At 40.5% G+C, this 25,942-nt stretch overlaps 1 protein-coding gene across 1 annotated transcript in view; it reads right to left on the bottom strand.

The window, feature by feature from the left end:
• The window catches only part of PDSS2 (decaprenyl diphosphate synthase subunit 2), an 84,290-nt gene that overhangs the window by 44,407 nt on the left and 13,941 nt on the right, over positions 1-25,942 (bottom strand). Inside the window, exon 2 of the mRNA XM_014068264.2 lies at positions 14,392-14,526. Coding sequence (XP_013923739.2) covers positions 14,392-14,526 — 135 coding nt within the window. The remainder of the gene's footprint in view (positions 1-14,391; positions 14,527-25,942) is intronic.

The following is a 25,942-nucleotide window of genomic DNA, read 5'->3' as shown; positions in this document are numbered from 1 at the left end:
TAAAAAAATAAAACACTCTTGACACAATTCTGCTTATACTTGTATTTTGAATATCTAAATTGGGACAGGAAAAAAAAATCGTATTTCATCTTTGAAGAAAAAGCAGGAACTTTAAACATTTCCAGAATAGGTAGACTCACCATCTAGCTTATAGGTCTACCAATGTATAGCAAAGATATCCTAGTTAAAATGCAAGAGTAACTATGGTTCATTGTCACTTTCTTGCCTATTTCCTCACTTGCGCTGTGTAAAATGGAAAATGAGAAATTAATGGATTAATAATCCTGCTACACATGAATATCATTTCAAGAAAAAAAATTTTTTACTATACATTCAGCTTCAATTAAAAATATGTTTTAATTTTATTAAGAGCCAAGATGGTGCCTTGGTTAGAATGCAGTATTGCAGGCTAATTTGACTACTATTTGATCCTGACTGTACAGTTCGATCCTGACTGGTTCAAGGTTGACTCATCCTTCCATCTTTCTGAGGTCGATAAAATGAGGACCCAGATTGTTGGGGGCAATATGTGACTCTGTAAACGTAGAGCGGGCTGTAAAGCATTGTGAAGCGGTATATAAATCTAGGTGCTATTGCTATTAATTGTTGCCTTAATCTGAACAATAACAGATTTGTTACTTATACTTCTACCATTAAGGAAGGAAACACACAGTTATGCATGAAAACTATGATTAGAAATACATATTTGAGGCACAAAAGGAAACCTTGAAAATGCAAAGTGTAATAATGTATTACTGATCAATATTTGAATTCTTTCAATATTTATTCTTCTCTTCCATTTGAAAAGCACCATCTTATGTCAGTACCAGGTTACGTAGTAATCAATGGCATTGATTAACAGCAATGATCAAACCTTATGTATACATCAGCATGCATTCTAGAAACCTCATTAGAGTATAACAAAACTCATAACCACTGTTATGCAGCAATATGAATAAAACAATAAATTAAAATAAGTTGTATCAGTCATGTGGTTCATTTAACTACTGCAGTGATTTCCTTAACAACCATGGCAAAAAATAGTTGTAAAATCAAGTGTTACTCACTTAACAACCACTTTTTGCTTAGCGATGGACATTCTGATCTCAACTGCGGTTGTAAGTGGAGGATTACCTATATATAAAATCAAATCATCTAGTTCTTATTGGAAGTAATATATCATGATAAAAAGGAGAGCAATAACTCATTTAGGCAAAATGTTTAAGATTTGTTTATTAAAAGGTTTTCAAGTTAAAGCCTGATGTTATTGGAAATTACATGAAAATAATTCACATTTATTAAAATTTATTTCCACTTAGTCATTGTTATAACCTAGCTGCATTCGTGTGTGCAGAGAGCAGAAGCCAGTGAATGACCTGGCAGGATGTGAGGCATTGTGACCCAAGGTGGGGCAAGACCAGCGGAGGAGCCTGGAAGAGCCAGAAACCGGAATACTACTAGCTAAATGGTGCAAAGCCAGTTCGCCTCGCCCCTCCACAGTGCACCAAGGATAGACACGCATGCGCTGAACAGAATGAATTAGCAATCTAGGCTGTCAGCACTGCATTGTGTCTAGCATGTGTAGATTTCCCTGACATGTATGCCATACGCTAAATAAACAAAACATTATAATGACCAGAAGCGTATATAGTAATCCAAGTGTAGTCTCACTACTGATTGCAAACATGGATGTTTTCTGTCCTTTGCTTTCTATGACATGCTTAGTGGAGATTCCTTCCCATCCATATTCAGGTGCAGTTAGTTATTTAACAAACTTTTCAAAAGGCAAACAGCTGAACTGGGCCATTTGTATCAAGGTCAGGAGCTTTTATAATTAATACTATAAAGAAATTGCTATTTATTTTATTATATTTAATGTATGCCTGCTATGAGATAATGTAACTTAACAAATAAAGATAGTACTGTGTTTCCCCAAAAACAAGACAAGGTCTTATTTGCTTTTGACCCCTGAAATAAGCCCCTGGCCTTATTTTCAGAGAGGTCTTATTATTTTTGAGGTGCAGGAGGTAGCGAGCGTGGTCACCTCATGGCTGCTGCTGTGTTGCAATATTTCTAGGGTGGGCTTATTTTCAGGGGACAGTTTATTTTAGTTCATACACTCAAAAGCCCTATTGGGCTTATTATCCAGGGAGGTCTTATTTTCAGGGAAACAGGGTAATAGAAAAGCTGGACTGATCAACCAGAAAGTCTTCAACCTTTTTGCAAACAAAATTTTACAGAGTGGATTTCCATTTGCGCAAAAGATCCTCCTTTCTGCCTGCAAACTTCCACACCTGGTTCAGGAAATACTACAAAGGATGGGCAGAGTTGCTGTCTTAATGATGTGTGCTGCACTGGCAGACCAGACAGCCACAGTTATATATCCTTCTGAAAAATAACAGATGAAAATGAAATAAATGTATGAAAAAAGTAGAGATTGTGGGCCTGGGATAATGATAGACACGAGAATATTCAACTCTGGTGGAGAAAACAAGGTTCTAGTATCAACGCAGCCACTTGCAAACAGATGGCTACAAGGAAAGCAGGGAAAGCCCTAATCCAGCATGGCCAAGGTAATGCAGCAGATGGTTGGCAGAGATGTCTCTAAATACTATCAGCATCACCTGTTAGGGCTAGATTTATTCCAAGCACACACTCCCAAAATACAATCCTCACTTTCAGAACTGACAGATCAGACCATCTGTTCTTGGAGAAAGATGGTGAGGAACTGCGCGGGTGGATCCATATAGGTGGTTCTTAGTTGTGTAGCTGGCCTTTATCTGCATACATGGATACTGGACTGGAACCTGATGTAGAAGACTTTCATTCTACTTCTCATGATGTGTAGCAAGACTGACTGTCTGTAATTCTCTTGTTACGTTTCCTATACACAAGTCCTAACCAGGCAAGTCACATTTGTTAAAAACAGCATGTCAAATAGTTCACCATTACAGACTATATCAATACATATTATGCCAGGTGGTAATGAGCCGTATACAAGGACTTATCCATCCAAAATAATCATACAGATTTCTACATCATTGTTCAAAAGGTTATGGTTTATTACACAGTACTCATTAGACATACACTGCCACCATTAGCAATTTTTCCTTCATTTGTATCTCATTTAAGATTCTACTTTCACAAGCAAATTCAAATTAGTACACAAGGTTAAAATCATTATGGTTAGGAATAAAATTATCCTGTCATTTTATGATATAGCAACAGTGGATCAAAGATCTCTAGTCTAGCACATTTTAAAGAACTAGTCAACTGAGTTTTAAGTAAGACAATAGGAATATCCTCATCACATATTGTGTCGGATACCGTACAAATGAGTTAATAGTCAGGTTGTTCTAAAAAAATATATTTTAAACTAGCAAAAACTCAAAAAAGTCATATTTCTTTTTAGCTAAGTGTTATTGTTTGAATACATTCACAGAAAACTAAAGAGAGAAAATTAATGCAGATAAGACGTATCCTATCCTATCCTTTGTTGGTGGAAGGAGATAATTGACTAGTTTACACCTGTTCTGGATGGGAGCATATTTTTCTATTAAAGAATTGTAGCTTCAGGGACTGTTGGATTTGGCACTTCTGCTGTTATATAGGTGTTTCACTATTATAGATAGCAATAGTGGTAAGATTATCTTTTATTACTAAACAAATAATCAGGATAGAGTACAAATAAGGAAATGCCAAACACAATAAGGAAACTCTGGCACCAATAAAAATTAATTAATGCTTTCAGAGCCTGTCTTTAATCTTTCAAATAATATAATACTTAGTTTTGCTGAAATTGTCCACTACTCTGGAGGTGGACAATTTCAATTGAATGAAATTGCAACTTTAATTCACTTCAACATACATTTAGGTATTGTATGGTTCAGGGGTGGGTTCTTACTGGCGTTGGTACCAGTTCGCTCAATAGCAGCAGCGACCGGGGAATCGGTTCAGGGGCATGGCCAGCCTGGGTTGCTGCCGGTTCTGCAACCAAGGCCAAATTACCACTACGGTTCACCTGAACTGATGCAAACCGGTAGGAAACCACCTCTGGTATGGTTATTAATGTTTTCTCTTTTTATCTATTGGGAGATTTCTTTTCTCCATAATGTGTAATTCATGAAAATTGCTAACTACCAAAAAAAGTCAGTGTGACATATGCGTTGCAGTGTGATACTGTTTCTCTTGGATCAACTTTAACAATGAAATATTTGAAAGGAAAGAAAATGCTCATACTTAAGGAATCAAGAGCTTCCTTTGTATCCAAAAAAGCTTTCAGTAGAATATTGTCTTTAAAGAGCAACTTTCTATTATCGGTCTCATGTATTTCCACAGCTGGAGACTTAAAAGGCTCTCAGTTTTTATTTGTTTTGTTATGAATGCTTTTATGCTGCTTCAATGATCTAATTCTAAATGACTACAGCACAACATACCATACAATATGATAGAATTCAAAAATATCAATATTATCAAATAACAATATTAGTTTTGAGGACAGTTACGCTATGTAAACGTCAATATTGTTTATAATTGCCTAAATAGTAAAAAAGAAATAACAGGGAAATCAACTCTTTGATTCTATCTGGTGATTGTTTAGATTTTTGCAGTCCAGACATGGTAGCCCTAATGTTGAAAATAGTAGTAAAACATCACCAGAAAACAGTCCCTGGGCAACATTCACCAGAAATATGAACAGCTGATGCAACAGCTTACCATTCTGCAAACTGCTAAAGTTTATAAACTGGTGAAAAAGATGAATCTGGGAATCCGTAACTTACCCTGTTTCCCCAAAAATAAGACCTCCCCAGATAATAAGCCCAATCAGGCTTATTTTGGCATGTGCTAAAATAAGTGTTCTTCTGAAAATAAGCCCTCCCTGGAAAATAAGCTCTCCCTGAAAATATTGCAACACAGCAGCTGATACGAAGTAACCACGCTTGCTGCCTCCTGCACCTCAAAAATAATAAGACCTCCCCAAAAATTAGGCCACACGCTTATTTTAGGGGTCAACATAAAATAAGACCCTGTCTTATTTTGGGGAAAACACAGCCGTGCCAGAAGATACCTAGCTTTTAACGGTGTTTTTTATTTTATTTTAAGCACAGTTTAGAAAGTATGCTAGCACGTCCCAAAGCAAAGAATGATCTTCATTTATTTTCAAAAATATCCTTGGATTCTACTGACGACCACTGGCATAGTTAAAAAATAAAACTGCAAGTGGCTGAAATCCAACATTCTGTTACAGATGGGGCAACCTGCACAGGAAAAAAGGAGTTGACAGTGAGTTCCAGGCAAGGCCATTTTAGAAGATGGTATCAAGAAATTGTGCAGGCCTGCATTCTGATAAATTGAGTGCTCTACAGTGAGCACACCCACTGTGCCAACATTTTCTGAATGGACAAGCTCTCCCCCACCCCACTTTCCATGGCAGCTATTTTCTTTGACTACCTGGGATAAGCTATCAGCATGTCAAATGTGCCCACTGACCCCAAAATTCAGGGACTCCTGTGATACTCAGGGACCAACTTTTCCAAAGAGCAAGTTCAACAAATTTAACAAAGCTGACACAAACAAAATTCACAACAAAGGTTGTGCTTTACAGTGCTTAAAAGAAAGTGAATGCCATCATCACATGAGCAGGCACCAGACCTTGTCTATGGTGAACTCCTTAGCTGTGGTAGTCCCAACGTGATCGTTCTTTGCATCTCTGCTCCTCATTATGAAAACAAAAAGAATTAAACAACTAGCAACTACATTTGTAAGTATTTGGAAATCAGGTTGTAACCCTGCAGAGTGTATTATTTTTCTCTGTGACAATTTTTTAAATCATTTCTTTGGAGGGAGGGCATTCTGCTTTCGGCTCAAACTTAAGCAATTCAGTTAAGTTTATATGCAATGATTGCATTAGACTAACTGAATGAAAGTAAACAGATTCCCATTAATATGCATTGCCAATTATGTACAGACACTACCAAGCCTGTGAACAGATGCTCATCTGTCCAAGTGTTTCCCCGAAATATTTCCACACAGCTTTTTAAAAATACATAACTACATCAATGTAACTGAAAAGTGATAATACCAATGCATTCAGTCCTAACAATGCATGAGCAGAAATACATTTCTGGATTTAAAGTGGCAGTTGTTTCAAAATATTTGTTTCATTCTTCAAATCAAGCAAAATGAAATAGCCAAGCATCCCATGAGTCAAACACATAATAAAAACAGTGTAATAATTTTTTTCTCTTATTCACATAAGGGAAGAATGTATTATTGGAACATGTTAGCACAACTTCAGCCAATCTTACAGCTCGGTTTCCAAATTATGAAACAAATGGTCAGAGGGAGAAAATACTGAATCACAAACGATCATGTTCTAGTTACCAATATTAACACATTTCTTTCTTAAGTGTGCATATATATGTAAATCCTGTGCTGCAGGGTAAACTTTAAAAAAAACACACCATGTTTTGTGAGTGAATTGTGCAAATTACACTGGTCACTTTCTAACAAGTGTCAAACAACCTCTTTTATTTCAATTGTTTATAGAGACTTTTCACACCATTGCTAGGAGATAAATGTAGCAGTACAAATGTTTAAAATGTTAATTGACTCCATTGTTAAAATCAGAAAAAGAAAAACACTTAGCTCAGGTGATTATTTTTCAAGAGTTGAAGCCTATCCGCAATGTTAATTTTCTTTTAAACCTGTAAATTTTAGTATCTCAGACAGACTTGATGGATCCTCCCCAGGTTTGAGCAACAACAGGAGTGTTTTATCAGAGAAAAACACTTTGGTGGTTATAGCTTTGAGAATAAGCATTCATTAAAAGGCAAACCCTGGAAGTATGTTGTAAATTATGAACTACAAAAATATGAAGATTACCCCACATTTTCTTCACAACATTTAACGTTCGTTATCTTCTAGCCCCTTCCCAGTTTTACCTTACCAGAAGATCATTTTCTGTGGTTCTTGGGAAAACATAGTCTTGAAGCAGATGGATCTTATAATATAAATGCTCTGATAATAGTTAAGGGCAGGGGTGAGCTGCTACGGGTTCGCCCGGGTTCGGGAGAACCTATGGTTAATGTTATGGCCGGTTGGGAGAACCTCCAAATCCCACCTCTGGCTGGCTCCTCCTCTCCCCTCTCAGGAGTCTCCACACAGGCCAGTTTTGGATGCGAGGTAAATGCAGGGCCCGCGTGGAGGCTTGGGGAAGGGGAAAAACAGGTCTCCCTGAAGTTTCCAGCCTGCAGAGGGCCTCCGGAGCCTGGGGGAGGCAGTTTTCGCCCTCCCAGAGGCTCAAGGAAAACCTCTGGAGCATGGGGAAGGTGAAAATGCCCCTCCGCCATGGTGTAGGAGGCCGACTAGGCGATGCCCATCATGGCTGCGCCCACCCAGCAACTGGGCAGAGGACCCGTTGCTGAAATTTTTGAAGACCATCCCTAGTTAAGGGAGCTAGTAAGTAGCCTTTGATCGCCTTCCCCTATCATATGGGCACAACTCTAAGCAGCATCAAGGAAGGATAAGAACCCTTCCTGAGCAACAAAAGCTGCTGCTGCTTTCAGGACCAGGTATTAACCAGATGCATCTTGGAATATTTGAAACAACTATCTTCTATCAAGATCCATTTTGGTCTAGTGATTAGGGATCAGGCTCTAAACTACATGACCATGAATTCTAATCCCATCTTGGACAAAGCCAAAAAGGTTGCCTTGGGTTAGTCACATGCTCTCTGTCCTAAGAAGGAAAAACCATTTTGGAAAAACCTTACCAAGAAAACTGCAGGGGCTCATCTTGGCATTAGCACCAGAGAGGGCACTTCCCCATTCATGTCTATTGTACAATTTGAGGGTTTTCTTGAACTTGGAGGCCCAACCCAAAGAGCAGGTGTACCCAGGAGGAGGACCTTTGCCACAATCTATCTGGTGTGCCCTCCAAACAGTCAGTCATGCCCTCATCACCCCATTAGTGGACCACTGCAGTGGACACTACAGAAGCTGCAACTAAATCAGAATGTGATGGCATAGTCTAGCGCTACTGAGCTGCAAGTGGCATTGTTTGCCAGTTAGCTTCCAAGTGCGATTGAAGGGGATGATTCTCAGCTATAAAGCTTTCATGTCATAGGGCCTGGTTATCTGCGGGACTGCTTATCTCTGATAGTTTCTGTCCACCATGAACAATCAGACACAGTGCACCTGAAATGGGTCCCTACAATCAAAGAATGTAATCTGACAGAACCTAGGCCAGTGAGGGCAAACCTTTTCAGCACCTAGTGCTGAAAAGGGAATACTTTGTGTGCATGCTTGTCTGGGCCATGATCAGGAAGAAGACTTGCCCCATTTTTGGGGCATGTGTGCCCCAAAAAATTAACTTCTGGTTTCTGGCATGCACATGCGCGCTGGCCGGCAAGTCTTCCGGTTACTGCTGCGCATGCACACACACTGGTCACGTCGCCAGTGCGCATGCTCGCACCAGAAAATGGAATACCTCTTCTGGTTTCTGGCACTGACACACGCACAAAGGCCAGCTGATCGTCACACGTGTGCCAGAAACTCGGAAGAGGAATGGCCGACATTGCACATGCCAAGCGAAATGGCTCTGTGTGCCACTTTGGGCACGCATGCCATAGGTTCACCATCATGGACCTAGGCCATCATGGTATCTGCCCTTTGGAACAGCATCCCCTGGAGACACCTACAGGAAGTTCTCAGTTAAACATGGAAAATGGAACCAGAATTTCCATCACTAAACAAGGTGGTTACAAAGCACATCTCATGACCACATCACTTAGTGATGGCAATTCTGATACTCCCCATTGCCATTATTAAGCCAGGATTGTGGCTCACTAAGTGAGTCCCCGATGGGTTACAAGCAAGCCAGAACATAAGACACAGTGCGAGTGTGATAGGGGCAAAGATGGCTGCTGCCAGGTAATGGAGGATGTGAGGGACTTGCCAAAATGACTTGCAACTTTCCCTACTAGCTTCCCTATTGATTTTACTTATGGGAAGCTGACAGGAAAGGTTGCAAATGGCAAAACATATATGCTGCAAGTATTGTTAAGTGAGAGTCAGTTGTCAAGCACCCAAATCAAGATCACATGATCATGGGGGTGCTATGAAAACCAAAACTTCGCAAGTCTCCTTTTTCAGCATCACTGTAATTCCAAAGGGTCACTGAATGACTGGTCAAGAAGTGTTGACTACCTGTATGCTCCCCACCTTTAATTTTTTTAAAAAAATCTGACTTCATCCACAGGCCTTTTAGATTTTAGGATGTTATGTGTTAGTTGACTGTTTTCTTCCAAGAGGTGCACTGCTCTTTATTTCTTTTGTTTTATTTCTTTTGTTTAATTGGTTTCTATTGCTTTTGATGTTATATTCGACCCAGAATCTTCTGGAATTGGGAACTTTCATAAATAAAATAAAGACATACCTGATCCAATATCCATATATGCCTCACTTACATGTATGATATATACCTACCATGGTTAGTAACTTTGAGAACTTTTTAATCTATGTGTAATTCTGCAACACTGTGATCTGCAGTGTAACCTGACCTTTATCTAAAAACTGACATTTCCTTGAGTCCTGCTCAAGATCACAACAACTGTACATGCCAAAGGGACTCAATCCTTATCACTTTTGCAATTCTGGAAAGAATGGCCCCTTACCTATGACAACAAGAAAAAAATGTTCTAAAACTATTCCCATCTTATCACAATAATTTTCTAGTAGGTACACCTGTACAAATAACACTTTCACTTAGGTCTTTCCAATTAATCTATTCTGTGAGGAATGGTTAGCACCACAAGTTAAAACATTTCTGCGCTTAGTAATTAATTGTGTCTCAATATATTTGTCACTGACAAGATATATCTTAGTCAAAAGGCAACATTGCTGAGGAGATAGATTAGGCCAGGGGTCTGCAACCTAAACCATTTGGACCCGTTTTCCACAGAAAACACAGGGAGCCACAAAACCTGGGTGGGCGTAGCCAATTCGATGTCACTCACTCCTACCCAGTCACATGACGATCTCTCTGTCTCTCTGTCTCTTTTCCTCCCTCCCTCTCTCTTCCCCTCCATCTCTCTCTGTTTATCTGTCTCTTTCTTTCTCTCTCTTTCCCTTTCTCGCTCGATCTGTCTTTCTCTCTTTCTCTCTTTCCCTCCCTCTCTACCCCCCTCTCTTTCTCTCTCTGTCTCTTTCTCTCTCTTTCTCTCCCTCTCTCTCTCTTCTCCTTATTTTTTTTTCTCTCTCTCTCCCCCCCAATTTCTCTTTCTCTCTCTTGTCCCCGGGGGGGGGGGGGAGAAAGGAACCCCTGAACTGGTGCTGGGTGGTGGGAATGTGATGTCTGGGGCTTACGAGCCCAGGAGCAGCTCACCGATGATCAGCTGGTCAGCTGAGAGCCAAACACCAGCTGCCCAGTGGGGAGGCAGGACATCACAACACCAGCAGCTTTGTAAGAAAAGCAACTGACATCCAAGAGGCAAGAGTGAACCGCCACTGACGCTCCACGTCGTAATGGGCTCCAGAAGGAGGGGACCCCATCTCCCACTTTGTGAAGCACGCTAAATTTCACTGTGCTGCGCAAGGCACTGCGAGAACAGCAAGCAGGCCATGGAGGCATCAACAGCAAATAGAATTAGAATTAGAATAAGTTTATTTATAGGCCGCCCTTTTCCCTGAGGGGACTCAGGGCGGCTAACAACTTATATGGGAGGGAATACATACAATGACATATAACATAACATGTAATTAAAAAAATAAGCAACATTCATACACCATGACAAAGGCGGAATGCTCTTTTGTCAAATGCAGGGGTGCTTTGCTCCCACACTGAGACAGGGAGCCGCAGCAGAGGGATGAAAGAGCCAGTTGAACACCCGGAATAGGCCAACAAAACTGCACAAAACAATGTGCGAGCGAGTCCTAATATAGAACAGCAGAGGTTAGAATCCATTGTTATAGCCTGTCATTTACAAATCTAAAAGTCAAAGACCAATTAACTACCCTACAAATATGATATATTACTATGCAATATGCAGCTGAGTCTTACAATTCAACTTTCTCTAAAATCTTGGTCTTCAAAATTGCAGCAATTTCTTTATAGTTATTCAGTTCTACTGAAAATCATGTGTACTTTCACAAACTACATACAGCCCTCATTTTCCAAACCCCAGAACTATTAAATGAGCCAAAAATATGAATTCCTAACCTACGAAATAAATGTCAACTAACAGCTATTATGGCACTACAATCAGGCTTCAAATACATAACCAAATATTATACAAAATTCTATTAATAGCTGATGATAGAAACACTGTTCTTCATCCAAGTTGAATCCTAGCTACAGAGCATTTCAGTGAACATTTCTGGGGAGTCTCAAGTTTAATTTCAGAGGAAATGGGAGTAATAATAGTTCTTGACTTACAATCATAATTTAGTGACCGTTTGAAGTTACAATGGCACTGAAAAAAGTGACTTTTGACTCTCTTTCATACTTACAAGTGCTGAGGCATCCCCATGCTCACAAGATCAAAATTAAGATATTGAGAAGATTTTATGAAACCATTACCGATACTTATTTCTGAAATTAATTTCACACTGAAAGAGCCTTTACTAGATAGATTTAGAAATTTGGTACAAGTACCAGTAGTCCTTGACTTACAACCACAATTAAGCCCAAAATTTATTTTGTTAAGTGAGAATTTATTAAGTGGGTTTTGCTCCATTTTATGACCTTTCTGGCCACAGTTGTAAGGCGAATCACCGCAGTTTATAAGTTAGCAACCTGGTTGTTAAGTGAATCTGGCTTCCCCATTAACTTTGCTTGCAATAGGTGATCATATGGGCCCGGGACACAGCAACAGTCATAAGTATGAACTAGTTACCAAGCATCTGAATTTTGATCGCATAATCATGGGGATGCTGCAAAGGTTTGGTGAAAAATGGTCATAAGTCACTTTTTCTAGGGCCATTGAAACTTTGAATGGTCACTAAATGAACTGTTGTAATTATACTCACAATAACAAACACTACTCACTTTTCCTTCCATACTGAGATACACTATATTGCCAAAAGTATTCGCTCACCTGCCTTTACTCGCATATGAACTTACAGTATTTAACCTGTGATTATGTCTTCCCGACTGAATTGCTGTTAGTATTTTATTCCCCTTTGGATTCATTGTTGAATCACTGACACTGCATTGGTGCCCATAATGTAGCTAGATATTTCCTTAGTCTACTCCATGCTTCATTCATTTTTATTATCCTACAGATGCATATTAGTTATAACGTGACTTCTGCAAATTAATGACTTTTTTCATTATTCTTTGTGCTAATTATAGTTAGTCTGGATTTTATCAGACTGATTTTCATTTATCTATTCTGTATTAATATGAATATTGAGTAGAGAATTTCCAACAACATCCATTAGACATCAGTCAGCAGAGATCTGGAGCATGCGGCAAGTCCATATGGGAATACATGGGGCAGGCAGAGGTTGAGGGGGGCAGGCAGAGGTTGAGGGGAGCAGGTAGTCCTGCAAGTAGCTCAGTTCTACGGTATCTAAAGCTTTAAAGGCAATAACCAGGAAACTTGAATTGCACCTGAACATCTATTGGGAGCCAATATAATTTCATATGCGAGTAAAGGCAGGTGAGCGAATACTTTTGGCAATATAGTGTATATGAGATTCAAGCATGAAATATCAAGTCAGATCACCTAGGCCAGGGCGTCAAACTCGTGATGACACATTGTCGTCATGTGACATATTGCAATTCCCCCTTTTCTAAAATGGGGGTGGGCGTGACCAGCACCTGACGCATCTGGCCCGAGGGTCGCGAGTTTGGCACCTCTGATCTAGGCTTATGAAGATCTTTTGGATAGCAATAGCCTAAGATTTCCACTTACTTTTAAACTGAAAATATCATGAATGCATTAATAAAGCAACTTTTTTTTTAATAAAGCTAATACCTTTCTACAACTTTATTTCTAAAAGAAAAGTGATGAGCCATACATTTTGAATAGAAAAATCAGTCAAATAAAAAAGTCTTTGTCCATTCCCCATGCTCTTTTTTTCTTTAGACAGCATCATCCTATTGCTGCTTTCATTAACAAAAATCAGGGAAAGTAATGTAGGACTGCCCTGAATCATGACCCCTAGCTTACTAATTACTGAAACAACTATATGAGATTTCACACTCATTACTTTGGTAAATAGCAATAAAGGGTATTAGAGACAGTTCACGGATTTTGAAAAAGTAGTCAACTTCAATCATCCAACCACTGACCAATAATTCACCTAACATTTCTCCTGGAATGTTCATGAATTAAGTATTTAGAACAAAAGTAGTGTGATAAAAAAAAATATAGCAATTTTTAGACAATAGCAATAGCAGTTAGACTTATATACCGTTTCATAGGGCTTTCAGCCCTCTCTAAGCGGTTTACAGAGTCAGCATATTGCCCCCACAGTCTGGGATAGAAGGCTGAGTCAACCCTGAGCCAGTGAGATTTGAACAGCTGAACTGCAGAACGGCAGTCAGCTGAAGTAGCCTGCAGTGCTGCATTAACCACTGCACCACCTCAGCTCTTATGTTGACAAGTCAACATTCACATGAAGTTCTTCAAATTATGGAGAAGTTCAGTCCTTTTCAGATGTACTTCTCCCCTCTTTTATGAGAGAAATAAGAAAAATGAAAAGCAAAATCTATTGTTGCTTGAATTTGACTTCCATTTCAAAAGAACGAAGGCCATTTTTAACAGCTAAGCTTTTGTTGCTTTCCAGCATTTATAATAAAACAATTTTCAGGATAATCAGAATGTTAAAAAAATAGTTTCATGGTAAACATGAAATATAACATGTTTGCCTGGTTTCAGGGTATATAAGGGAAGGCACTTAGTTTCCATGTATCATCACTGACTTTTAAAGAAAGTATTCACAGCTAGCCACATGTAAGCAAATATCCAGGTTAAGTAATTGTCTAATTGCACAGGTAATTAAGATAGGCAAGGGTATTGTAGTGGTTAGTGGAGGAATCCAATTATTAAGCCAATTTATTTCCCAAGGTTGCTGGGATGAAACAAGATAGGGTTAATAATACGTTTTAAAAACTGTTTCCTGCAACCTCAGGAATAGTTCTGTGAATATATTTTTCATTGCAACTATAATATGTTTTCTAAGAGCGGGCTGTAAAGCGCAAACAATATATAATTTACATAAACACTGAAAATAATTTTTCCATGCTGTAGAAATCTTTAAAATAGAACACTGCTGATTCTTATTCATCACTCTATCGATCTATCCACCCACCTAAAGTAAATATATATATTGACATAAAGGCGACAATTTATATGTACCTTTGGATTATCCAAATACTTGCCTAGAATATATCCCACTGACAATGTCATTCTGAATGGAGTCTTCTTTTGACAAATTGGGGCCAGCAGCCTTCGACACAAGTAAAACCACCAGACCTCTCATCTGCAAATTGTTCCTGGTGTCAGACACAAAGCCCCTAGAAAAGAGGAAAAAGAATCACATAAGTCCAAATACTTTATAGAATTCTCCTAAATTGATTTTTTGTCAAATGTGTTAGCTTCACAGAACACCAACCACTCATTATTCATATAATATTCCCAAATAGGGGCTTCAATGAGTTACACAGGGAGTTCTCGACTTACATCCATTCATTTAGTGACCATTCAAAGTTACAACAGCACTGAAAAAAGTTACTTGCTATGACCATTTTTCACACTTACAACTGTGGCAACATTCCCATGGCCATGTGACAGCTGCACTGTCCCAGGGTCTTATGATCAACATTTGTAACCTTACCAGCTGGTTCCTGACAACCACTTAACAGTCACAAGATTCACTTAAGAGCTGAAGAAATTCACTTACTGTATTTTTCGGACTATAAGATGCACCAGTGTATAAGACGCACCAAGATTTTGAGGAGGAAAGAAAGAAAAAAAAGGTGTTGTCCTCCCCAGGCTCAGGAACACTTTGCAGGCTTCAGCAGGGCTGAGGGAAGGAAAAAACACCCATGTTTTTGCTAAAAATGGGGACATTTTTACCTTCCCCCATCCTTCCTGAAGCGTGCAGAGTGCTTCTGGGGGCTGGGGGAAGGGAAAAACGCCTCAGTTTTTGTGAAAAACAGTCCATTTTTCACCTGTTTTTGCAAAAATGGGGGCATTTTTGCCTTCCCCTAACCCTATTAAAGCTTGCAGAGTGCTTCTGGGGGCTGGGGGAAGGAGAAATGGCCCGTTTTTCACAAAAATGGGATGAGGGTGTGGTGCTTTGGCAGGCCAAAAATGGCTGTATTCAGTGTATAAGATGCACCAACCTTTCCATGCTCTTTTAGGCGGAGGGAAAGTTGCATCTTATACTCCGAAAAATATGGTAATAACTATGGCAAAAATGTTGTAAAATGGCACAAGTCACTTAACAACTCTCTTGCTTAGCAATGGAAATTTTGGGCCCCATTGCCATTGTAAGTTGAGGACTACCTATAAATCCAATTTGAATAACCATTTAAATACTGAGGTTATTTTGAATATGCTAAATAACAATAATTTCTAATCATGTAAATATACTTTAAAGCATGATTCAGGCTACTTTTATCAATGGTTCCCTTTCTGAGACTGCTAGATTGCCAAAAATACTACTACAGGGCGGGGCATAACCTTTTCCTAGGGGGTCACAACAACACTTGTAATAACAACACAAATAATTCATACACAATTCGAAAGCCCATCAAAAACTGAGTTTATTGACACGATTTAATAGTCAGTATGACCACCATTAGCCCTTCGAACAGCATTCAAACGAGGTGGATAAGAACACAACAAATCTTCAAACAGTTCCGTTCGATTTTCCAGATTTTTCAACACAGTTTCCAAATTCATTCTCAAAGTTTCAACCGAATATCGATTTTGACCTTGCTCCTGAATCATCAGAGCTTCCACTTCATCCTTAATTATGGCCCCAATGTTCTCTGCCGGATTGAGATCTGGCGAATTTCCCGGCCAGACGTCATTGCCCCAAAATTCGACATTGTTTTCCTTTAACAATTGCTGAGTCGCATTTGCACGCATGCAAGGAGCTTTGTCATGAAGAAAGACAGCCTCACCAACCACCAAGACATTGTCTGGATCACTGAGAAATGGAATGACATTCTCCAATAAAATTTTCTCACGGAAATAACTGCCATCCCAGGATTCCCCTTTATCCTTCAAAACCCAATGCAGTTTCTTGGCTGTGAAAATGACGAAAATCCCGATGCAAGTCGGATTGCGAACGATTTGTCGATATCGTTCATGTTTGGCGATGTCGTCGACGTCTTTAGCCCAAATTCGATCGTTCTGGAAATTCGGTTTTCGAATGGCATAAACGAAGAATTCGTCAGATGGCGCCAAATGAAGAAAATCTTCCTCGGTCCATTCAGACAACCAATCGCACAACCAAAGCCGATCTTGAACGTGTGTTTGAGTTTTCAATGGTTTGCAAATGACGTGGAATGGCTTCAAACCTTCTCGTTCTCGATATCGGCCGATTGTCCTTTGATCAACTCGTTTTCCACGAATTTGAAGGATTTCTTGGGCCACTTTTCGGTTTCCTTTTCGTTGTTTGCGACTGCCAGTTGCAATGATGGCTTTGCTTTCTTGGGACAGTTGCAGAGGACGCCCTTCTCCAAATTTTGTGAAACATTCTTGGGCTGTTTTGTTCCAATTATCAGTAACCCAATCCGGATGACGTTTCAATTTGTTTGCAATCCATTTTCGATTGATAAACGTCGCTCCAGCATCGCGAGCCTCTCGAAAGGCAATGCATTTTATTCTGTCAATGATCCTTTGTTCTTCTGAATCGAATTTTCCAGCCATTCTTAAAGCAAATTTAACATTTAATAGCTCATTCAATTCAGTTTTTTATGGGCTTTAAAATGAGGTGTCGCGGAAGTTGTAAACTGCTGTCGATCTTGCTGTGACCCCCTAGGAAAAGGTTATGCCCCGCCCTGTAGTCACAGAATTCCCAATTACTTTGCCTATTGGCCATTCTAGCTGAACATTCTGGAATTCAGAGCTTTAAAACTTGGCCAACAATGTGTCAACAAAAACCTCTCTTTATTCCAAGTTATACTTTAATTTTTAAAGATTCTTTCAATTAAGAAATAACTAAATTGAAAACTGGTGTGCCAAAGTTAAGTGCCAGCCTCAAGCTGAATTGTTACTTCCAAGAATGTTTCTTGTCCCTCCATATATGCCAGAGGCCTTTGTAAAAAGTCAAAATGACACAAGATTGAATCTCAGGGCTTTATTGGAACTATACTACGTAAGTATATATTCAGAGAGTACTAAAAATCCGAGGTTGTGTTCTTAAGGAGCTATGCAAAACCAATTTCTTTCTGAGAACTACAGAAAACATTAATGTTTATTATGATGCTTGGATACTATAATAAATTAGCATAACATAGATAACTAGTTGATCACAAAAATCTAACCAGGATCAGTCATGGAGACCAACAGGGAGTCTCAGGGCTATGAGCTAGATTGAAAAACCAAACAAAAATTGAAAAAGGCAATGACAAATTATTTTAATTGTTGCCAAGAACACGATAGGAACTTTGGAAATCGTTTATTTTTTGCAATAACAATTTTAAACTAGCCAGATGCAGCTGATTTAGTTGTCTTTAAACCAAAAAACAAAAACTGAATAAAATGTGATTCTGGAAAAACCAACATGTATTTCCTACATTTGATCCTGTTTATTAGACAAACTTCTTGATATATATTTGATCACTGATTCATTGTATTTGTATTTTGTATTTCTCACTGTTGCAAAACTACTAAAGCAACAGTTCATGTATTGGAGGCATTATGTTCAAGAGGAAGGTTCATTTTATGTAGCATATACGGAAGGGTGTAAAAATGCAAATAAAATTAATATACTATGGTATTAGAGATTGTATAATTAAGCAGCTAACCATGAAGGTATTTTGCAAGTTGTACGACTGATTTAAATGAAATCAGTATTCAAACTAGGTGCTCAAAATTCTAAAGTTAGGAGAAAAGTTCTGTCTACACATCCATCTTCACTGAGATTGAATGAAAATGTAAATGAAGTAAATTACCATATGACAGAAACTACATAAAAATAGAATATAGAGACAGTGAAGCAATCTCTGAAATACTTCGTTTTTGTGAGAACATTGCTAATTCATAGCAACTCCATGTAGAGAAATAGTAGCCACTATGGTATTAAGCAAGGATACAGGCAGAAATTTATATAATATTCATGCATATGATCTAAACCAGTGGTTCCCAAACTTTTTCAGTCCACCACCCCCTTGGTGCTACAAACTGATCCTCCGTTCCCCCCCCCCCCCATGGTGGAATTCAATTTTTTTTACTACCGGTTTTGTGGGCATGGCTTGATGGGCGTGGCTGGTCATATGACTGGGCTGTTTGCACGATGGAAGGAAGATAGTGCCAGTAAAATTCAAAACTGTAACAATTAATTGCACATTTATTCAAAATCCAATTTAAAACCTTTTTAGTTAATGTTAATTCAACAAAATTGTTGAACATGATCCAGTGATACCAGGTTTTCAAAGTCTGATAGTCATTTATCAAGAACCTTAGTAACTAGTAACTTAGTAAACTCAGTAAAATTTAGTAACTACTTCACTGTTCAGTAAATTCTTAATGTGATGGAAGAGCTTGATGAAGGGATACCAGTTTCCCAATGTCTGGTTTTAAGTCATTTAGCAGGAGTCTTAAATCACCACATTCAGTAATCTGGAGTTGATTTCTTTGCTTGGAGAGAAGTTGGATGACCACATTGAAGCCACGTTCCACCAAATATGATGTTGGAAATGCAACAAGGAGCTTCTTAACCACTCTCCATAGTGCAGGATAGCGATCAGAATTTTCTTTCTGTAACCAAAACTCTTGGCACGATTTCTTAAATCGTACATTGGCTTCAGCTCAATGTCATTTTGCAGCTCTATGAGATGTTCCTCCACTATCCCATCTTCCTCAGTATCTGAAAATGGATTTATCACCCAATCTGGAATTTCCATGAAAAGAAGATCCTGATATCACTCAGACATATCTTTATGCAGCTTGTCCAAATGGTCACAAAAAACTTGAAGATCATCATCTTGTATCCCACCTTTCTCTTCTAGCTCAGAGAAGCTCGGAAATTGGTATAGCTCGCGACGACCTATATTGCGCTTGAATAGAGTTAACTTTGAAATAAACATAGAGATGTCAGATTTGGCCTTAATAAGATTGACCTCATTTCCTTGCAACTGCAAATTCACTTCATTGAACTTTGCAAATAGTTCTGATAAATAACCAATGTCATGCCTGATCTCTTTGAGTTCACCACGGAGCAAAGCATTCTTGTCTTCAAAAAACTCAAAAACCACGTCAAAAAGATTGTAAAAGCGTCTCACACAGTTGCCTTTTAATAGCCAACGAACTTCTGTATGAAGCAGCAAACGATCAAGATTCTAGGAAGGGAAGGAGCAGCATAGCAGCAGCCAGAGACGTCAATTACTCAATCAGAATAGAGCTGGAAGAGACTTTGTAGGTCTTCTAGTCCAACCCCTGCTCAACCAGGAGCAATCCTATACAATTTCAGACAAGTGGCTGTCCGGTCTCTTCTTGAAAGCCTCCAGTGATTGAGCATCCAGAACCTCTGGAGGCAACTTCTGTTCCACTGATTAATTGTCCTCACTATTAGGAAGTTTCTCTTTAGTTCTAGGTTGCTTCTCTCCTTGATTAGTTTCCACCCATTGTTTCTTATCCTGCTTTGGAGAACAGGCTGACTCCCTCTTCTCTGTGGCAGCCCCTCAAATAATGGAAGACTGCTATCAGGTGTCCCCCCCACAATCCTTTTCTCTAGACTGGACATTCCCAATTCTTGCAACTGTTTTTCCTATGTTTTAGTCTCCAGGCCTTTAAACATCTTAGTTGCTCATCTTTGCACTTCTTCCAAAATCTTCCAAAGTGCATGGAACACTGTTACCTTTCCACCAAAGGTGGTCCCTATTTTTCTACTTGAATTGTTTATGTGCTTTCGAGTTGCTAGGTTGGCAGAAGCTGGGACAAGTAACAGGAGCTCACTCCATTACACGGCGCAAGGGATTCAAACTGCTGAACTGCCAAATTTTCGATCGACAAGCTCAGCATCTTGATTTAGTAAATGTTCAAAATTACAACAGCACTGAAAAAAGTGACTTAAGACTGTTTTTCACACTTAAAACTATTGCACCATCCCTGGGGGTCACGTGATCAAAATTTGGAAGCTTGTCAACTGGCTCATTTTACAAAGGTTTCGAGGGTCATGTGATCCCCTTTTGTGACTTCTGACAAGCGAAGACAATGAAGTCAGATTCGCTTAACAACCATGTGACTCACTTAACAATTGCAAAGGTAACTGGCACAAAAGGTTGTAAAATTCACTTAACAAATGTTTCACTCAACAACAAAAATTTTGGCCTCAGTTGTGACCGTAAGTGCTGGCTGCCTACCAGTGAGCCTGGGGGAGAGGGGGGGCATCAGATGGGTTTCAGAAATTCATCCCTAGCATTTTTCTCCAGTCCCCGGGGAGTGTGGGGGGAGGCACACCTGGCATTCCTCCAGATGTTCAGAACCAGCTTTTCTCTGTAGAATGCCAGGGAGACACCACCCCAGCAGTGAGTCTCCCCCGGATGCTTGGAGGAGTCACCCATCTAGGTCCCCTGGGCTAAGTCCAAGCCTGCAGGAAGTAGCAGCGTCTCCCTTGCCTCCCCTCCCTTAGACGGGGAAATTTCAGCAGACGGATTGGCAGGCAGCGCTCATCCCCTAGGAGACGGGAGGGCAGGAGGGTTTCACGATCCTCTGCATTGGCCACATGTTCCGACCAGGGCTCCGTGGAGTGCGGAGAATTCGGGGCCAAGAGACACGTGTCCTAAGTTGGCCTTGGACCGCATCCCCCCGCCCTCCCGGTCCGTGCGCCAAGGCTTGTCCGGGTCCCCAAAGAGCATCTGGCGCAGCTGCTGCCTCACCCACCGCTGACCGGGAGAGGTGGCGGGAGGAGACAGAGCCCAGACTGTGCAATCCTCCACTTGTTATGGAGCGAATGGAGACAAAGACAAATCGGGCGACAAAGCAGGAGGCCGACATGGGGCAGCATCTGTGGGACAGAACTGCGTGGGGAAGAGCCGCGGCTGGCCATCCAGCCCAGCACCTGCTGCTGCAGGCGAGCCGTCAGGAAAGGGACGGGGCGGGGCTTTGGGGGCATTGTCCAATTCTTGGGGATAAGAGCCATGGCCTCGGGCAGCTGCCCACCTCCTGCCCTAGAAACTCATGACCGACTTGGAGGGGACCTTATAGTTCATCTAGTGATCTAGTCCCTTGCCTCTTAGTGCCCCCCTGCCACCCCCCATGCCTCTTAGCACCCCCCTGCTGCCCTCTTTGCCTCTTAGCGCCCCCCTAAGTCATCCCATCGCTCCCCAGGGGGCGGTACCACCCACTTTGGGAACCACTGATCTAAACCATCTAGTGTTCTCTAAGATTATTTATATTTCCTTTCAAAATTGTGAGCTAAGAAACTTTTTTTCTAGCCATTCAAAGTTATAAACAGACTTATATTAAAGACATGGAGTCAGTCTTCGCTAAAGTTAATTGCAAGAGATTTGAAACACATAAACCCTACGGTAATCCTCCTTTAGTAATCAGAAGCTACCGCAATCACTTGAAATGGCTTCAGGGGTCATATTCACATTCTACCTGAATCCATATCCCTAGAGATATTCAACCCATGTCACAGGTACATAAAAGTCTTCCAGATGGTGCAATTATTCTTGATGGGTATGTAGCAGAAGACAGGTTCCTCTAGGGGAAATAGCGGCTGGAAGCAGCAGAAGTGGAATTGGGCGCATGCATACACACAACTTAACATCAGAGTCAGATTCCTTCCTAAAACTTTGGGCAAAATATTACCACAAGTGTAAATATAAACTCATAAGATTATGAAGTAGCTTATTCTAGTTTGTCCATCTGATTATTATTAAACATTATGCCTTCAAGCTAAAATTAAATTAGACCTATACAATTCTCCATTGCAAATCCAGGTTTACAGAGCAACTAAACAATAGGAGGGAAACACAATTTTTCCATGCTATTCTTGTGGCAAAAATAAGTTTTAAAATTAACAAATTTCTACGTAAATGAAGAACTCTTTTAATGTTCTTGACTTGCTATGAAGAGGGAAAGCCTAGCTTAGAAACAAGCATGCTATTGAATGTGCTGATACAAAGACTCGCACCACCCACACAAACAGTAACACTGGATAATAATTTTTATGCTAAAAGAATTACACCTCCTACTACTGTCCATCTGTTTAAGAGAATAAATCAAGCAAACATAAGCATTCTTATAAAAGCTCTGCATACAGTACTCAAATTTCTAATGTTCAGCTAGTTCTCTTCTCAGTAGACATAAGACATAAACCTATAATTCCAGTGGTTTCTATTCATTGAAACCTTTTTGGCAAAAAGAGGGACAAACGTTGGAGGATAATTTACACAAAGGCCATTCAACAATTACATTTTAGCAATCGTATCTATAGATCATCAGACAAATAAGTGTATAGTGCAAAGACTAAACACATACCTTTTAAAATGCTTAGAAGAATTCAAGGAAGAAGTTGAAACATGATTAACAATTCAGGTCCACACTTTAAAATACATTGTAACTTTAATGGCAGCATTTACAGAATACATTAAATCTGTGTTGCATGTGACAAGAAAAATAAAGTGAATAATTGCAAATTACCTACAACATATGTCTAAAAATATGTTGGGTATAAATGAATTTCTGTGCCTTAGTGGAATGTTCATTAAATATTAAGAAATTTTAAGGCACACAACTGCTGGTAGAATAATACTCAGTAAGTACATGGTCTCTTATAAATAATGAATATTGAAACCATGTGAAAATAGCTCTGCATAGATTGTCTTATATCTAACAAGAGGGCAGTACAGAGTCAAGAGTCAGTCAGTGGTAACATAAAAAATAAGTTAAACATGGAAACAAAGTACTTAGGTGCATCAAAAAACATGACAAGAAATGATCAAGAATTAATGGATGCTGAATGACTGTGGACTGAAAACAGTGAGTGAACAGTATGAAAGAAATGCCCTGATATAAATTGATTAGAAAGAATAAACTAGAAGCTGAAAAAAATATGATGGAAGAGCAAGTGGATTAAAGAGAAAGGGCAGACTGAGAAATCATGGTTGGGTTGGGATTACTTGTACCAGATATAAATGCACACACAAGAACTGTCAGGAACCCCTTATCCAAAACATAATTTCACAATGACTGTACATTACCTGTGGAGGGAAGCTATATAAACCTAGCAAACGATGCAGCTACCTGAACATGTTTCCTACAGTTACCTTCTGAACCTAGATTTCTGGACAGCTCTAGTAGGTACCGTGTTTCCCCGAAAATAAGACAGGGTCTTATTTTTTTTGACCCACGAAATATGGCCTTGGGCTTATTATAGGGGAGGGCTTATTATTTTCTGGGGCAGGTGAGAAGCGAGGCGCACCTTTTACCTTTCCAACTCTATCACGTTCCTCGCCATTGCATCCAGAGAAGCCGCTAGTTAAAAAAAAAACTTCTCGCGAGTTCTATCAAACTTCTTGAAGTCGCGAGAAGGGTTTCTTTCTTTCTTTTTACCAGGGGCTTCCCTGGACACAATGGCGAGGAATGCGACAGACCTGGAACGGTAAGAGGTGGGCCTCGCGGCCCAACACCACCCACGTTGCCCCAATGGTAAAGGCATCTTGCTCGGTTCCCTTCCCCACCATCCCTTTAGCGAGGGGTGGCAGGTGGAGGGGGAGAAGCGAGGCATGCCTCTTACTTGTTCAGCACCGCTGCATTCCTCGCCCATTCGTCCAGTGAAGCCCCTTGTAAAAAAAACCTCACAAGTTGAACTCACGAGGTTTTTTTTTACAAGGACGAAAGGGCAAGGAGCACAGTGGAGCTGTCAGTCTCCCGTAGCACTAGGACACACGTCTCGCTTCTCCCCACCATTGCTACTCCTCACTAAAGGGGCGTCGGGGAAGGGAAGCAGCCAGGCCTGCCGTTATCATTGGGGCTTGGTGGGAGGTGTTCTTTTTGTGTGAGAGGTAATGGGGTGCGAGGTGCATTGCTGGCCTGCCACCTCCCACCCCACCCCCAATGTAATAGCTGCCTGGCTTCTTCCCTTCCTCGATGTCCCTTTAGCGAGGGGTGAGGGGGAGAAGCGAGACACGCATCCTAGCGTGGAATGGGACTGTTTTCCTCCTGCCCTTTGCCCGCCTATTTCGCTCCCAGGGTTTCTCCCCCAGTCATCCACCTCTTATCACTTTGCCTCCGTTGTGAGGCACCTGGCTGTTTGTCCTCTCTTCTGTCCCCAGCCCTTCCTCACGGGCCTTTGGGAGAGATACTCTTCACCCTGGCCTTTTGGGCTCAAGAGACAGTTAGCTGCCAGCCAATCGGAGGAAGGGAAGGGAGAAAGAGAGAGGCACGGAGGGAGAAAGTGTTTTGTGTCGAGTTTCCAGTTGCCTCGGGTCCGAGCTAGAAAATCTAATAAATCCTTTGCATTCCCCCCCACCCCAAAATACTGGGGAATAGCTAATAAACCCTTTGCAATCCCCCCACCCCAAAATGCTGGGGAATAGCTAATACATCCTTTGCAAAGGGGCCCTCGCTAAAGACGCGGCGGGGAAGAGAACCAGGCAGGCTGCCTTTACCATTGGGGCGAGGTGGGTGTGTTGGGCTGCAAGGCGCACCTCTTACCTTTCCAGGTCCGCCGTGTTCCTCGCCCTTTTGTCCAGTGGATCCCCTTGTAAAAAAAAACTCATGAATTCAACTCGTGAGGTTTTTTTTACAAGGGGCTTCAATAAACGGAAGGGCGAGGAACGCAGTGGAGCTATCAGTCTGGTAGCGCTAGGATGCGCGCCTTGCTTCTTCCCCCCCCCACCTGCCATCCCTCGCTAAAGGGGCGGCGGGGAAGGGAACCAGGCAGGCTGCCTTTACCATTGGGGTGGGGTGGGCGGTGTTTTTTTGTGCGAGAGGGAACAGGCAGGAGGGGGTGATTGCATTGCTGGCCTGCCGTTCTTTTTGCAGCAGGCTTTTTGCACGGGAGGGAATGGAGTGTGAAGCACTTTGCTTGGCCTGCAGCTCTTTTTGCGGTAGGCCCTCTTTTTGCCCTAGAAGCTGTACCAATAGGTGGTACAGTGGTAATGGCAGGGACCAGCTGCGCATGCACTTAAATAGTTGGAGGCAGGCCTATTTTGGGGGGAGGGCTTATTATGGTGCATGCTCTCTAAAGCCCAATTGGGCTTATTAGCAGGGTGTGTCTTATTTTTGGGGAAACACGGTATCAGAACTGGGCAAAGCATTTGAAAGAGTGCTCTACAATTTCTATTTGCACATATAAAAAGCATCTCTTTTTTGCACTGTTAAAGAAGTTGTATCTTTCAGAAATTTTAAGGAGCGGCTTAAAAATTAATATATGTGTCATACATGATGTTTATTGAAGAAGCACAAAGAAAAGAAGAATAGAGGTCCAAAAAAACCACCTAGGTCCTATACAGAAATTCCATTTTGTAAAACGTATGTTATGATACTTTCAGTCTGTTGCACAATCCCATCATCCATATAATATTATTGTGTACAAAAGCAGATGACAGTTAGTTTTAGTAACTAAAGTACTATTGTTTCCACAATATCAAGCAATCTATTAACTGTGAACAAAGATTATACTTTTCACACAACATAGATATTGAACCCTTTACAGTTAATAATTTGTGGAAAAGTAACTTGAAAATTCTGATATATTTCCCATAGATGTGTTCCTCCCTGAGAAAGCTCAAGATTTCAAAA

The sequence above is a fragment of the Thamnophis sirtalis genome, unplaced genomic scaffold, assembly GCF_051295495.1.
Source record: "Thamnophis sirtalis isolate CommonGarterSnake01/CBP01778 unplaced genomic scaffold, rThaSir2_p1.2 scaffold_6, whole genome shotgun sequence".
Taxonomy (NCBI): domain Eukaryota; kingdom Metazoa; phylum Chordata; class Lepidosauria; order Squamata; family Natricidae; genus Thamnophis; species Thamnophis sirtalis.
This window is presented reverse-complemented; position numbering and strand designations above follow the sequence as displayed.